This window comes from Toxorhynchites rutilus, chromosome 3 (assembly GCF_029784135.1).
Source record: "Toxorhynchites rutilus septentrionalis strain SRP chromosome 3, ASM2978413v1, whole genome shotgun sequence".
Lineage (NCBI taxonomy): Eukaryota > Metazoa > Arthropoda > Insecta > Diptera > Culicidae > Toxorhynchites > Toxorhynchites rutilus.
In genome coordinates, this window is record NC_073746.1 from 292,695,990 (window position 1) to 292,712,770 (window position 16,781).

General features: G+C 37.8%; 1 protein-coding gene across 2 annotated transcripts in view; it reads left to right on the forward strand.

Moving 5' to 3' along the window:
* The window catches only part of LOC129774886 (relaxin receptor 2-like), a 113,920-nt gene that overhangs the window by 61,386 nt on the left and 35,753 nt on the right, over positions 1–16,781 (forward strand). For both annotated transcript variants that reach the window (XM_055778933.1, XM_055778934.1), the window contains exons 8-16: positions 12,308–12,379; positions 12,498–12,569; positions 12,674–12,745; positions 12,813–13,025; positions 13,122–13,193; positions 13,292–13,363; positions 13,478–13,594; positions 15,585–15,770; positions 15,890–16,363. In XM_055778933.1, coding sequence (XP_055634908.1) covers positions 12,308–12,379; positions 12,498–12,569; positions 12,674–12,745; positions 12,813–13,025; positions 13,122–13,193; positions 13,292–13,363; positions 13,478–13,594; positions 15,585–15,770; positions 15,890–16,363 — 1,350 coding nt within the window. The remainder of the gene's footprint in view (positions 1–12,307; positions 12,380–12,497; positions 12,570–12,673; positions 12,746–12,812; positions 13,026–13,121; positions 13,194–13,291; positions 13,364–13,477; positions 13,595–15,584; positions 15,771–15,889; positions 16,364–16,781) is intronic.

The following is a 16,781-nucleotide window of genomic DNA, read 5'->3' on the forward strand; positions in this document are numbered from 1 at the left end:
AATTGATTTTTAAAACAAGTACTGTACTTTGGTCCAAGCGCCAGCCATTGTATCACCTGGAATAAACATCTCTATTTCAAATACTATTTAATTATTTTCCTACACAACAGATTCTGTTTTCGGGGTGAATTTGATCACTCGAAAGTCAAGACAACAAAATTGAAAAACTATGGACTCTCTAAAATTGCGGTAGGGGAAGGTTACAAATTTTTGATTCAGCACATGTTCTCGACGTTTTTGCAAGTTTCAAGTTATTCACACAAAGAATAATGTGAGAGGAAGATTGAGGGCTCAATTTCAGGTACAGAGTGCTTGGCATGATTTTATTTCATTTAGGTATAAAGAATTGAAAACTAAATTCAAATTTGCTATATTAAGTTTTGGGGAAACTCAACGTTTTATTCAGAAAATCAGTAATAATCAAATAATAGTCAAAATCATAATCAAATAACAATCAGTTCAGTGTATAATTAACGCAAACTTTTAGATTTCGTCTGAAGACCACGACGACTGATGGGTTTCTTTGACTTTCTTGTCAACACCTTCCCATCCTTATTATCAGTATTTGCAGGAAATTTATTTACATCTCCTCTCTCTTCTTCAGGTTCGACCTTCGCAGTTTGGTGCTGTTTTGAAGCTTGCATGAGCTTCTCCTTCCTTTGGCCACAGCGTACTGCGGAGCTGTTGAGATCCATATTTTCTTTGTCTCCTGTATGCGGCAAATTTCCGGGTTCTTTCTTAATCTTCACAACTCGCTGTCGTTTTGGAGATGAAGATACTGCTGGGTCTGTCTCTGGACGCTTGCATTTGGCTCTCTTCACAGGTGCTGTATTTTCTCTGGACCAGGGTTTTGTACAGCATTTTCTTCGACGTTAAAACTTGCGAAATGTTCTTCTCTAACATTCTCTCCAGGCACAATCTTCCTTTTGCGTTTTGGAGCTTGCGATTTATCAACCTGGGAAAATCGTTCCGCCTTGAACAGGTTTATCAACTGTTCCGAAAATGAGTTTTCTTGCCTTTCATTTTCCGGAGTTAGCGGTTCGTTTCCACCAGGCAGTTTTTCTTCAGGACTGCATTACGATTGCAAGGACCTGTTGATTTGAAGCCGGAGATGACATTTTGTGAGCGAGATTTGGGTGCAGCAGGATTCTTTCGGGGCTTGCCAATGCTCAATAGTGCTTCCTTAAGTAGACGCGGAAAAATATGCTTGGGGACCGATCCTTTATTCTGCTTCTTCCAAGTGTCCAGCGTTTTCCTCCAGGCTTGCTTTAGCGGTCTGAAATATGCCACGTCGAGCGGCTGGCAAATGGGCGTAGCATTAGGCGGGAGAAAGACAAACCGAATATTGTTTTCCAAGCAGCTTTTCATCACTTTATACGACAGGTGGGACGCCACGTTATCCCCGATGATCACTTTGGGAAAATTGTTGTCCAGATTTTTGAAATATGGCAACGCCATCGAAAAAAACCAGTCTTCAAAGATAGTCTTATCGAACCAACCTTAAAATGTAAAAAAAGCTAAAGATCTATAGATTTATAAATAACATTTTCCCTTACCGGACTTGGAACGGTTGTATCGGGTTCCTTTTGGCCCTCCTTCGGTCCATGTACCGTAGAGGTGAACGGAGGCATATACAACGTAAGGTGGGAGGACGAAACCGTCAGCGGCAGCAGCAAACATGACCGAATAGGAGGTTTTCGAATGGTCTAGTATGTTATCGGTATGGTTTTGATCTCTTCGGATGACGACCTTTTTGGAGTCTGGATCGTCCACGAAATTAGTTTCGTCGTAATTGGCGATGTTTTCTGGGGGAATCCCGTCGACCACAACAGCAAGATTGTCGAAGTAGGCATTAATCGTTTTCGGACAAACTTTAGCTCGGATCCTTTCTACGTTTTGCGATTGCCGTAGTGTCAATATATCCAGCTTCCGTTGCATGTATCCGTAACACCAATCCTTACTGGGCGAGTTCGGTTAGCTTTTGGCGATGTCGTGGATCTCCATGTAGTCACGCACTAGCAACTGGATGTCGTCCTTAGTTAAAGGAAAGCCCCATTCTCCGGCAATTAGAACGGTCTCTGTAAGATCCTTTTCAACGGCCTCACTAAGCATAGTCTGGCCACCGTTCTTCGATGTGTGCAATCCATTTTTCTTGTTGAAGATGGTTCCGTAGGCTACTGCAAACTTTTTCGACGCTTGACGTATGGAAAGTTGTCCGGTTCTCACAGCTTCGGCAGCTTTTTCCACATTTTCCGGTGCATAGTTGCGGTACGTCCTTTTTTCAGGAGTTTTGTTGTACTTCCGTGGCATTTTAGTCGAAATAATTACACAAATTTAGAACACTTCGCAGACTACGCACAAAATCACATCGTCACAGAACGAAATCAAAACAAACACAAATTGACAACAGCCAAGAACGATACGTAGTACAATCAGACTTCTGTTAGAACGGTATATGTGTTCCATGATGTAATAAACGAAATGGTGAACGCACAACGAAGATTTTAGCATCAATGTGTTGATATATATATTGTACGTGTGCATATGTTCAACTTAGGTTTTTTATGTTTTTATGTCATTTTTTTTAACAGGAAGCTTTCCGATGTTGAAATGAAGATTCCATGTTCCGTGTATAGCAAAGTTTGACTGTAGCTCTCTTGGAGTGTAGTTTGTTTTCAGCGGTTGATGTTGTCCTTATTATCGATTGGAAAAGTGTGATTTTTTTAAATAGTTATTTTCTCTAAGTTCTACTTCAAATTGTCAATGTATGAACAAATGTATGTAGAATAATGACAGTAAAATATCAATTTCCTTCAACATTCTTGTACGCGTTGTCAGCGGAAGTTTCTTAGATAATTCAATGCTTCGAAAATTTGAGGATTGAGAAATTTGTATAAATAAGCTAATTAATAAAAAGCATCAAGTATTAGTATTACTTAACTAAAATCTTCTAATATATTTCGACATACGACACGACATTATAGGCGCTGAGTGCCTTAAATAACGCTTTTAAAAAAAGGATTCGTTTTGGTGGTCGCAAGTGGTCAATTTCACCCCATTCCATGGTATGTAGCTTACGAAATGCTCAACCTAGTGCAATCAAGAACTCGAAATTTTCAATTTTGCGACATGGTCTGCGACCTCTGACTTAACGAATTCAATGATCGATCATTTTAACCACCAAAAAGCCCAAAAAATTTATAAATTCACACAATCTTTCCTCCAAAAAACAGTTTAATTTTTATTATTTCAGATATCACTTCAGAATGCATCGAATCGTTGGATTGATTTGTATTGAAACAACTTTTTATACATGTTTCGGTGACCTCGAAAAGCGCCAATGTATTCATTCTTATTCTTGTGAGAACAAGCTGGCCATATGTCGAAATTTGTATACTAATTTTGCCAATGCACCCTTCTAGATAAACTGAATGCAGCCACAGGCAATTTTACACGAAAGTGATGGGTGACGGTTGTCCTCTGGATGCTAGGAACTATTAAAACTCTTTAGCTGCTGCTGCTGCTGCTGCCCACTGCTGACAATATTGGTGGTGTTGCTGCTATGCTACCTACCGGGAACTGCTTCGTGGTTAGAAATGAATTTATCAGTTCCGAAGGAAACTGGAAATTATTTTTCGACTCGACTGGCTATACAATCACAAAGCGGTGGGGATTACGACGCAATTTTCGCTTCTCTTCAAGCTTTCTGTGTATTGAGAACGTAATGCACGGGCGTTTGTTTTTGCAGAAATTCAAGTTTTGATGTATAAAAATTGTATAGTGCGTTTAGATGAAGGGTGTCCCACATCAAATTGAATCACGGAAAAGACGCTGTAGAAAATTACAGGGCTGTTGAATCGGAGAAAAATTTCCCGACTTCGACTGCCCACAATTTTTAGAAGCGACTCCAACTCCGACTTCGACTCCTGCTGGGAAAAATGAAATAAATCGAAACTGAATATATTTTTTTTTAATTTATTGCATCCCACAACCACAGCTCTCGTTCGTGAATTAACGACATCAATTAAGATGAAGACGGTTATATTTTCTCTTTTTTACTCCCGTTGTGCTCCTACTATCATTTCAAGATAGAATCGCACGTTTGTCTTATAGCGAATTCGTTTTTAAAACTGAGTTAGTGCCAAACTGACTCTGTAATAAAGAAAATGTTTTCAGTTTTACGAATGCGGTGGTTTGTTGGTGTGTTTGTTTTCGACAACAAATATATAGTGTCGACGTCTGGTGGTGATATTAGTGCTTGGGAGGTAAATTATTCTCTATCATATCGGAAGGGCCAAGTGCAGTGTAAAAGTATAAAAGTTTGAATAAAAAATTTTACTTCATATTGTTTGATTACCTAACACATGTAGTCCTGACACTCACTTAACCATTTGTCGATGCATTTCCTGTTTGTTCCACAAATAATTGCTATTATAATATAAAATCATCATTAGACACAGTTTTCGATCAATATGTTTCTGCGATATCGATAGAAAACCTTTTATTTCATCACATAAAATAAATATTCGATACGTTAAAGTAAATTTTCATTCATAATTTTGATTTCGAAAGCATGTTTATTTCGCCTGAATATCCATCATTATTTTCGACTCCCAATGAAAACACAAGAAGCTTAATGTCGTCTTCGCGAATATACTCTTCAAAATCAGAATCCGAATGGGATTACGATTCCAATAATACCAAAGCAAAAGCAGCAGGTTTTCCATTTTCATAGTCTTTATTTTTGGATTTTCCAAAACAATACTCGGATCTTGACAGTTCGGTATATTGTATTAGTTGTATTAGTGAACCCGAGTGCGAAACTTACAGCTTTCGGGGCGAACCAAGTGCGACACTAGGTTGAAACTGAGTGAATAAAAAAACGTTTTGACAGCAGTTAGTGTGGCACTGGTATTAAAACTGAACAAAAACGAATTCGCTATTATATAATTGTCGTAACGTATCACAACAAGATCCAAATTTTATTCAATTCTTGTATGTCTGCAGTGAGTCAAGAAGTGGTGTGGGTCGAGTGGTGACAGAATTAAGGTTTGATAATCGCGACGCCTTTGGTTCGAATCTCGATATTGCTTTTTATTTTTTTTCTCACTTTCTGGGTGCGTGTTGGAAAATGGAAAAATGTCTTCAAATTGATTGGTCCCATTTTACTGACATCGTCCGTAAGCTGAATTCTGACATTATCTGTTCTTGCAAACGACAACTCCTGGTTGGATGTTATCGTTAAAGTGGATAATTTTGCTGTTCTACGGTGTTTTTGCACAGTATTTTTCCCATTTGGTTTGTATTATTAACCATGATGGCAATACACAAAAGCTGTACCCTGCCACCAGGTATGGGCAAAATCGCATCGAAATTCGTTCAACAACACTAAATATTTCAATTTTTTATTCCGTAACAATATTCCTTGAAGTGAATTGTATATTGTATCCAACTTTGAGCTCAATCAGTTCCGAACTTTTCGAGTTTTTGGTGCATACACAAACGAACAAAACATTTTTATATATTAGGCTGTCAAAAAAGTCCTGCGGTATTTTTTTTTAATTTTCATTTGTTCATAAAATTAGTTACAATCATCTGTTTTAAGTCAAATATGCGCCGTTTTGTTCGATGACTTGTTCCCAACGAGATGCCAACTTCATAATACCCCTGTTATAGAAGCTCGCTTCCTTATTGGCAAAAAACTCGGATAGCCAATTTTCACAGGCCTCTTTTGTGGCTAACTTCTGACTACCTCGCTCGTTCGCCATGGACAAAAACAGGTGGTAGTCACTTGGTGCAAGGTCCGGACTATACGGCGGATGTAAAATAACCCCCTATCCGAGCTCCCGGAGCTTCTGGCGCGTCACCAAAGAAGTGTGTGGCCTGGCGTTGTCCTGATGGAAGACAATGCGGCCTCTGTTTATCAAAAAGGCCTCTTCTTCATGAGTGCTAACTTCAAGCGGTCCAGTTGTTGGCAGTAAAGGTCCGAATTGAGCGTTTGGCCATAGGGAAGCAGCTCATAATAGATTATTCCTTGACAATCCCACCAAACACACAGCAGAACCTTCCTGGTCGTTAATGAGGGCTTGACCACCGTCTGAGCCGCTCCAGCGGGCTTCGACCACGACCGTTTGCGCTTCACGTTGTCGTAAGTGACCCACTTTTCATCGCCAGCCACCATCCGCTTCAGAAACCGGTCGATTTTGTTGCGATTCAGCAGCGATTCACATGCGTCGATACGGTCAAAGATGTTTTTTTGCGTCAACGTGTGTGGCACCCATACATCGAGCTTCTTTGTGAATCCAAGCTTCTTCAAATGGTTAATAACGGTTTGATGACTTATCCCCAGCTCTTGGCCGATGCTACGGCTGCTACTATGTCGGTCTTTCTCGGCTAATTCAGCGATTTTGTCGCAATTTTCGACGACAGGCCTTCCGGAGCGTGGCGCATCTTCGACGACCTCTACACCAGAACGAAAACGTTGAAACTAACGTTGTGCGGTGGAAATGGAAACTGTATCGGGTTCATAAACTGCACAAATTTTATTGGCAGCTTGAGATGCATTTTTGCCTTTGTCATAGTAGTACTGTAAAATATGTCAGATTTTCTCTTTATTTTGCTCCATATTTGCGACACTATAACTCACGAACGACTTAACCAAACAAAACACTGTCAAGGACTATATTATAGCGCGCAAAAATACCTTTCCAACAAGCTATAGTATGACTCGATACAATGAATACAACTAGAACTACGCGCTTACAACGACACCTCGCGGGAATACCGCAGGACTTTTTTGACAGTTAATATATAGTGATTAGTAAGCTTTTGGCATATATATTTTATTCAACTTCAATAATATAACTATACGCTCGCACCTTACGCTTATCTCCACTCAGAATGTTCTGTATAACATCTGAGTGCAGCTTCTTCTGTACGGGAAGACACGTTTCATTCATGTCTTCCTCAGATTTGACCTCCTTGAGATGCTTCTGTAGTGCCTGCTTCATAATAACCCAGTATTTTTCGATGGACCTTAGTTCCGGGCGTTGGGGTGGTTCATGTCCTCGTGCTGCTTCAACAGAGGAAGCGGATGCTTCTGTAGACACTCCTCGAGGTAGATCTGCCCGGTTACAGTCACGGTAGCCACGAACGGCGCACTCCGTTTGCTACATGAGCAGATCGCTTGCCAAATTATGTATTTCTTAGCAAACCTTGAAAGTAGCTGCTTCCTTACTTCCTCCGGAACATCATTCCGCTTAAACGTTTTCACGACACGCTTGTGTTCCTGATCAATAATAGAACATCCATTCTGACCGCATTTCTCCTTCCGTTCGATGCTCAGAGTTTTGTAGTAACATTTAATCAAACGAGTTGTTTTTCGATGACCTGATGAGTAAGTTGATTATGGCGCCATTTTTTCCAATTTTCAAAATAACTGAAAGTGATAAAAATATAGTGTAAACAACACACTCTAAACTAATTCTATCCAAATTTTCAAGAGAAAATGTCCAATGGGTAATTTTCTACAACGTTTACTCCGTGATGCAATTTGATGTGGGACACCATTTGGCATTTGTTGAACATTTTATAATTATTCAATTGTTTACCTAACAAAAATGTAATTTTACTTATTATGCATAGAAATATTTTTAATCAACTGATGCAAACATCTTTGTGATCTATTGAGAAATGGTCGAGTAATACGCTTTCGGAATATTTATTTTTTCCTACATGTTCAGCGTTTGGATTTTCATTTTACCCCCCATACAGTCCTGTTAGAAATAGTCCTACGTAACCGAATATTTAGGTACTCATGTTATGTTATGTGTGGCGATTACTGAATATTACTGACGATTACTTAGCTGAGTGTTCCTAACACTGTGTACCATTTCACCAAGCCCGCATCTCGGATTCTGAACTGCGAACAAAATCGTAACGCGACATATTCCATCCACAACACACTATCGATTAGAAATATAAATTAATTTTGCTCTCACACTTCGTATAGTGGAAAACCGCTTCGTGTGACATCAGCACCAAGAGGGGCTGTTGACTGCTCGTTGGCTGGAGCGAAACTGGAATAGAAATTGATTGATTGATTTTTTCTACTATAGAAGAATACCAACCAACTCGACTGGCCGTTGGCAGCACCATCACAGAAGGCAGTGAAACGTGGTAAGTGTAAAGACATGGGTCATTTAAGCAACTTTGCAAATATTCGAAAAATAATTAGACTACTTTTTGGAAAAAGCCATTTTTTTTCTTCATTTTTTACAAAAAAATATAACTTAAAAACTATGATATCTACAAAATTCTTGTCAAAGGATGAAATGTAGGAAATTATTTAAAATTTCACAAAAAAAAATTCCAAAAATTGTTTGGAAACAAATTTTGCTGACAAAAAAGTTATTTTAAAAATTATAATTCATTTTTCTTAAAAACGTATTTTTTCAAAATTACCAAAAATATATATATGAATAGACCTTACAATTTCCAACAAGTCATCCATACATCGGAAGATGGGCACTTCCACAGGGGAATAGTTTTTCGAACAACACCTTTTTCATGTTTTCTTTGAAAAAATACAACTAACCCTAATTTTGTTTAAAGTCAAGATAGCGATATACTGTATTCGACAAAGTTTTAGATCTTATTAAAATATAAACTTTTGTCGAAGACATCAACTTTCTATCTTTTATAGTTTTTGGAATATAAGTAATTTTTGTATGAAGACTCCTGAAAAAATAATGTTTTGCTCGTAACATTTTTGTTTGCAAATTCAACGTGAGTGACATGTTCTTGACATGTTTCTAAATAGAGAAATGTTAGCAGAGCATGTAAATTGCGATAATTTATACACAAAAATGTTACGAATTAAATATTAATACTATTTTTTCAAAGAAAAAATGATAAAGTTGTGGTTCGAACAACTCTTTCCATGTAAATACAGGGAAACTTCGATATAACGTACCCTCGTTATAACGTTCCCTCGATATAACGTCACTCGGTATAACGTACATTTTACCTCGATATAACGTACACATTATCAAAGGAATATATTTTTTTCTGAAAGAACAATAAATTATCTGTATTTTGATACTAAAGCTTGTGTTGTAACTTTAACCAATCCCGAAATACAACTGTTTGGTGATTCCTGATTCTAAATGAATAAAACTTCAATCAACAGAACGAAGGGAAACATCATGAGAAAAGTTGGTTTCGTTTTCTTATTGATTTTATTCATCAACCTTACTCAAACAGCAACACAATAAAGTAGTATAAGCTACGTTTCAGAGTTCTTTATTATGCTTCGATATAACGTACAATTCGATACAACGTACAATTTTGAAAGTAAAATGTACGTTATATCGAAGTTACCCTGTATAGGCTCATCGTGCGATGTATGGAAAACTTGTTGGAAATTTTTAGGGCTTTTTATATGTATTTTTTCAGAATTTTAAAAGCATTTTTTTTTCGAGAAAAATGAATTTCAATTTTCAAAATTTTTTTTTTCAATGAAATTTTTTCCAAAAAATTCTTTGATGATCTTTAATGAAAACCTAAGTAATTTCCTACATCTCATTCTCTGACCAGCTTTTTGTAGATCTTATAGTTTTTAAGTTAAGATTTTCCGAAAAAAAGTTGAAAAAACTCAAAATTTTAAAAAACCAACAAAAATCTATCAGACCTATAAAATTTTAGTCAGAGGATGTAGTAAATTATTTTGGTTTTCTTTAAAAATTATCAAAGAATTTTTTTGGAAAAAAATTTCATTGAAAAAAAATTTTTTTTGAAAATTAAAATTCATTTTTCTCGAAAACATATGCTTTTAAAATTCATCGGACGATGGGCACATTTACATGGAAAAAGTTTTTCAAACAACAACTTTTTCATTTTTTTTCTTTGAAAAAATAGTAATGTTTAATCGTAACATTTTTATGTGTAAATTATCGCAATTTACATGCTCTGCTAACATTTCTCTATTTAGAAACATGTCAAGAACATGCCAAACGTGAGAATTTACGCACAAAAATGTTACGAGCAAAACATTATTTTATCAGGAGTCTTCATACAAAAATTACTTATATTCCAAAAACTATAAAAGATAGAAAGTTGATGTCTTCGACAAAAGTTTATATTTTAATAAGATCTAAAACTTTGTCGAATACAGTATATCGCTATCTTGACTTTAAACAAAATTAGGGTTAGTTGTATTTTTTTCAAAGAAAACATGAAAAAGGTGTTGTTCGAAAAACTATTTCCCTGTGGAAGTGCCCATCTTCCGATGTATGGATGACTTGTTGGAAATTGTAAGAGCTATTCATATATATATTTTAGAGAATTTTAGAAAAATACGTTTTTGAGAAAAATGAGTTTTAACTTTTGTAATAACTTTTTTGTCAGCGAAATTTTTTTCCAAAACTTTGTTGGTGTTTTTTTGTGAAAACTTAAACAATTTCCTACATTTCATCGTTTAACAAGAATTTTGTAGGTATCATAGTTTTTAAGTCATAAATTTTTGTAAAAAATAAAAAAAATATTTGGCTTTTTTCAAAAAGTAGTCTAATTTTTTTTCGAATATTTCATGTATGCAAAGTTGCTTAAATGACCCACGTATTTACACTCACAACGTTTCACTACTATCCGAGATGGTGCTGCCAACTCATAAGACGAGTTGGCATGAAATTCGTCTATAGCCGCTTTAAACATTCAAATTCATTCGCCTTTATCCTCGAAAAAGGCCGTTTAGAAGATTGTCAATAGAGGGTCCTTCTAAACCCATGATCACTGATTTAGTAAGCGAACACGCAACCATTTGGTTACGAAGCAAGGGGTATTTGCCTTAAGAAGGACTGTTGACTATTAGCTGACTGGAGTGAGACTCTGTTAGAGAAATCGCAAATGATATTTCTTCTTTTTATTGTATTATTATATGAGGGGCTCAGAATGCAAGGGGTGCAAGTGATTTGATCGATTTCTCTTCATCAATTTTCTCTTTAGTTAATAACTGAACTGGAAAAATCGTTCCAATTTGAGTTTGCTATAGAATCCGATAGATGAGACTCTGATCTACCTTCCACATTGGCAAATACAGCTGGGAATGTGTTTGCAACTAAGTTATGACCAAAAAAGAGAAATCGATGATGTTACTTACACCGCTTTCATTTTGAACTCCTCATACCTCCTTAGTGTTTGTAGAGTAAGCACTGTGATTGTATTTCGAGTGAGCGATTTATGCCCGACTGACTCACAGTGGTTTATAAAATGTGTATCTCTTCGCCACATTAGTTGCTCATTACTGACAATGGGAAAGCATAGAAATTCACGGAACAAATGTATGGAAAAATGAGAATACTTCCAATTTTTGCAATGGCATTAAGGACAAGGGAATTATAATGTGAAGCATCTCAAACGAATCTTAGTAAATTTATGATTCGATTGGTATGCAAATAAACGAAATTCGTTCGTAGCTACTAACATTGGAATTATTTCAAAGAAACATAAAATGTTTTTGCGAAAAATTCATATAAGTTTCTTGAGGAATAATTCTGATCGAAGTTTAAAATTAATGAAGACACCAATGCGTGCTGTAAAAGATTGAGGACTTTTTTCTGCTCGGCAAATCTCTCAGATAAAAATCGCATAACAATCATTATCCCCGATTGTAGATCTTCAGGGAACTCAACCATATGCTCAGAGAAAATTGGGTCGCGCCGCGGTTCAATCGGTAGCAAATTGAATTGTTCGTTGGTCTGGAAACCACAAAGTCCGTAAACGAATAATGGTATCGGGTAGAAGAAGACAGGCTGAGTAAAGCCTCGGCGGAAAAGTAATTGGCAAATTCGGAATAGTTATTGCAATGGAAGGCATTAGGAAAGCAGACAGATTTTCCATTCTTTTCGCTCTCAGTCGGTTGGTGGGTGCTCCCTCCGATAGGCAAAATAAGCTCCGGAAGCTCTACCCGTGCTTTGTTTATTGAATTTATGTGGTGCAGTATGATTGAGTATGGATTCGAGGACAATGGGGAACCTCATTGACGCGGATTTTGTCGATGCTTTTTTCAATGTCGTTTAAAATTAAATGGGTCTCCGGAGCTTCGCATTTTATGGATTACAACCACAGAATGAATTTTCGTTGACTATCTTATTGATCAATTTATTTTTTTTCAAATGAAATCAGAGTGAACGTGGCACTTCACTTTTCACTGTTTCTCTTATATTTTTTTTGTCCACAATCTCATTCTTGTCACGATTCTCGCCTCACAGAGTAATGGAACGCTTACTGTTTAAACATTCCTCCACAGCCATCTGGACCAGAACAAGTTAAAATCACTCCCGGACATATTCTTCCCTCCCGGAACATGGCTGCACACCCTGTAAGTATCAAATTACTTCACCATTTGCCGCACTATAAAGACTAGTTTCGCTTCATGGGACCAATATCAGATAATTGAGTTGGTTGACTCCTATCCTCCCCCTTCCTCTAATCTACAGCATCCTCAGTGGGAACCAGATAACAAAGCTGAGTGCTGGGAATTTTCAGAATCTATTCTATCTGAAGGAACTGTGAGTATTGCACTAACCTTTGAAACGTAACCGCCCATTAAATGTCATTCTACTGCTTCTGCTTCGTTGATGGCACCGGCTGGCTGGCATGCTGTCGCCGGCAGTGATTTGCGGGATAATCAGATTAGTTCGCTGGAAGCGGATGTTCTCCGACCACTGCAAAGTTTGGACATTTTGTGAGTAAATCTGGCAATTCACAGCTTGTATGGAAAGTTAATTGAATCGAAATACGCTCCCATTCAGATACCTAAACAAAAATCGTCTAACGAATTTGAATGTCGGAATGATTCCGAGGCTGACCTCATTGCGGACGCTCTCGCTGGCACAGAACCAAATCCGCTCCATCGCGGTGGATGCTTTAGATTTGCCCATGCTGGAACACTTGTATCTTTCCGAGAATCGACTGCGGGTAATTGCCAACAACACGTACCGTAACTTACCGAATTTATTAGGACTGTAAGTATATTTGCTGAAATCGTATAAGCTACTGTAAATTAAGATAAAACCAGTAACCGTTAACTATCTAGCTTCTCTTTCGATCCCTGTCTCTAGATTTTTAAATGACAACGAAATCATCAACTTCCAGCTCAGATCGTTTGCCGGAATTAATAATCTAACCACTATGTAAGTATTTTCAGGGAAAAATCAAAACCGGAAGGATTCGCACTCAGAATATATTTTGTTCACGTGGTTTGTTTTCCTTTCTTGAAATTGTTTAACAGGAACCTGAAGGGAAATAAATTCACCCGGATAGAGAGACGTGTGCTGGAAAATCTCACCAGCCTGAACTACATGTAAGTCCGATCCCATAAACCACCTTGATTGGTTACTCGGCGAACCTCTCCAACCCGCCCACAACACATCCGGAGCGGTTATTGATGTAATTTTTTGTGGCTTATTTGTTGCAGACATTTCACCGAGTTTCACCACTGCAAAGCGGCATTACACGTGAGAGTGTGCGAGCCGCGCGGCGATGGCATCAGCAGTAAAAGTCACCTGCTGGACAACCCCGTGCTGAGGGCCAGGTGCGGTTATCGCGTTGTTATTTTATTCCGGCAGCTTAAGTTCATTGTATTTTTTTTTTGTGTAAATGTGTAAACTGTTAGTGCTATTTTGATGCGGTTGGTGTGTGAATTTCACTCGTGATAAATACAGGTCGGACTCGATTATCCGGAGTATTGATTTTTTTTTCAGTGCGGATAATCGAATCCTCCGGATAATCGAGTCAAAATATTTTTTTTTCTTTATTTATTTTTTTTGCATGTATTTTTCGTTTTTTGAAAATAAAAGATGAATTTGATTTTTGATTCATCCCCTTAAAGTCAGAAAACACCTTTCTCACATGAAAAAAAATAATTTATGCATATTCTCTCAGGAGGTGATCGACGATCATATTTGATAAAAAAATCCTCCTACGCATATGTTCGAATTTCAACAATGACAGAGTTACAGAACTTTTTTTTTGTTTCGGACTCTGTTGCTTCAAACTGGCTCTACATTAAAAAGTACACTACGGAAGACGATTCTGATGCTTTCATTTGAAAGATGAGAAAATTTAGTACAGAATATAGTAGTGAAACAACTAAATTAGTGAATTTTAATAGCATTTTGGAAGTGAAACACTTAAAAGTTAATAATTTTTTATGTGTTATTATTAATTTTATCCTAAGAATTTATATCAAACTAGATTGTTTCTATCAATTAAAATAAAGTTCTTTAACCGCTCCACAATTTGTTCTTTGACGCACAACTTCTATCTTTTTTAATTTGACTGCAATATCGATATAAACAATTCCTGGTGAAAGTTCAAGCAATCACGATTTTTACAACACTGTACATGTAATAGCCACTTTAACTTCACCTTAACGTTGAAAGGTTACATTTCTTAATGAAATAAGTCATATTTGAAATATATTTGAAATATATAAATATATTGAATATAATCGAGTCCAGAATTGTATATAATCGAATCACATATAATCGAGTCCGATCTATACTGTATTCTATTAGTCAAATCAGATCAATCATTCAACAGGAACGGGGTCAATTTTCTATGTGGGACAACCCAACAAACATTCAAACATACATAGAAACAGGTCAAGCTGAATGAAACCATTCAAAAAGTAATTAGTTGTTTGGGGACTGCGGCCATCTTGAAATTGGATTTTTCATTATCCCATTATTGGATTATTTGATACCCATATTGATGGGGTTCTGAGAAAATAGGCAATCCGCCATTTTGTAGTGGCCGCCATATTAGATTTGCATTTTTCATAAATAACTGTATTCTAGTCAAGCCCTTTCATTTGATACCCATATTGATGGAGTCGTGAAAAAAAAAATATATGGCGCCATTTTATGGTGGTGGCAATTTTGGATTTGAATTTGTCATAAATCACTGTATTCTACTAGTCAAGCCCTTTCAATTGATACCCATATTGATGGAATTCTGAGAAAAATCCTCCGGATAATCGAATCCCGGATAGTCGAGTCTCCGGATAATCGAGTCCGACCTGTATATGTTAAATAAACTTTCGAAAGATCTCAATTACCCTGATGACCGGACATGCAAAACTACAATAAATTCGAAGAATGAATTCAGCTTTGTGTTCATTCATTTGTCCGAATTGAGTGCAATAAATTTATTCCTCTCCTTCCCATTACTAAATATCTATCATTGGATTAGTATATAGACAAGTGTACAACTTTCCGAATTTTGCACGAGGACTCTTCATCATTTCCATATCGCCCAAATTCGTTCCAAAACGTGAGGCTATTTGATTAAAAATTTAATTATTCTGGCGTTTGCTGTTCACTAAAATGCATTCTGTTATTGTCGTGTTCGTGATCGACTGGCACAAGAGCTGAATATCTCAATTTAGGTTTATGCACGTCGTGCATTTCATTCCCGTGCTACTGAAAACGGTGCGTTATGTTATATGACTTGTTAATTCAAATTAGTTTTTCACTGACATTCTGTTTTCCCTTCGTCCGAAATTTTCGCATTTCTGATAGCGTGTGGATAATGGCGGCGGTCGGAATTATCGGTAATTTGCTCGTGTTATTTGGCCGGTACGTGGTGGGATCCAGGAGCAGTCAGGCCCACGCCGAACACTCGCTGTACTTGAGACATCTGGCCGCCAGTGATTTGATGATGGGGATCTATTTGGCAGTCATCGCCACAGCTGACATTATGTTCCGGTAAGTTGGGCAAATTAAAATAACCACAACGATCACACACTGTTGTAATTATCAACGCAAATAATGTTCACCCTGATAAACAGTAAGTAACGGAATTAAATTTATCCAATTTCCCGCAGGGGCCAATATCTGCTGCACGAGGAGGAATGGCGAATGAGTGCGATGTGTGCGTTTAGCGGTTTCCTCAGTACCCTCAGCTGCCAGTCATCCACCCTGTTGCTGACGCTGGTCACATGGGATCGATTGATTTCTGTTACCCGGCCTCTGTATCAACGGTCAAACAGTAAAACTCGCGTCATAATGCGTTTGGCGCTGCTGTGGGGCATTGCTGCAGCTGCTGCAGCAGCTCCTCTATCCGCCACAGATTACTTCGGGTCACACTTTTACGGAAGCAATGGCGTGTGCCTGTCGATTCATATCCACGACCCATACGCCATGGGATGGGAGTACTCGGCTGGACTTTTCATTCTCGTGAACACGTTCTCGTTGTTGTTCATCGGGACGTCCTACTTGCGGATGCTGCAAGCAATCCGTGTCTCGCGAAATGAAACGAGGAACACACTCAACTGCCGGGAGAAGGTGGTTGCAAGAAGGTGAGTGGAATCATACGAGCGCCAGGTTCCGAATACCAAATCTCCGCTGGTATCCTATTCTTTCTTCCACGTGACTTGCATTTCCTTTCTGCATTCCTTCATCGCAACATCGCAACCCGTAACACTCGGTAAAACAATCATCAGACAAACTGACATTATGCCACACTCTGACGAGATTCGTTTTGCGCCTCTGAGCATGTTTCCATCAAGCTGTACTTATTGGAACGACCAATCGAGCATGGCGCCGTGGAATCCCACGGAAGCTGCAGATTTCACCGACGCAAATCAGTATTCTATGTCGTCTCTATTATGGAGTGAACTTTTAGTTACAGGATCTCACAACAGTGAGTAAGGAAGAGCGATGGAGAAAGGAAATGCAAGTGCTCGGCCAAGCGAGCATGTTTTCTGAAGAGACAAA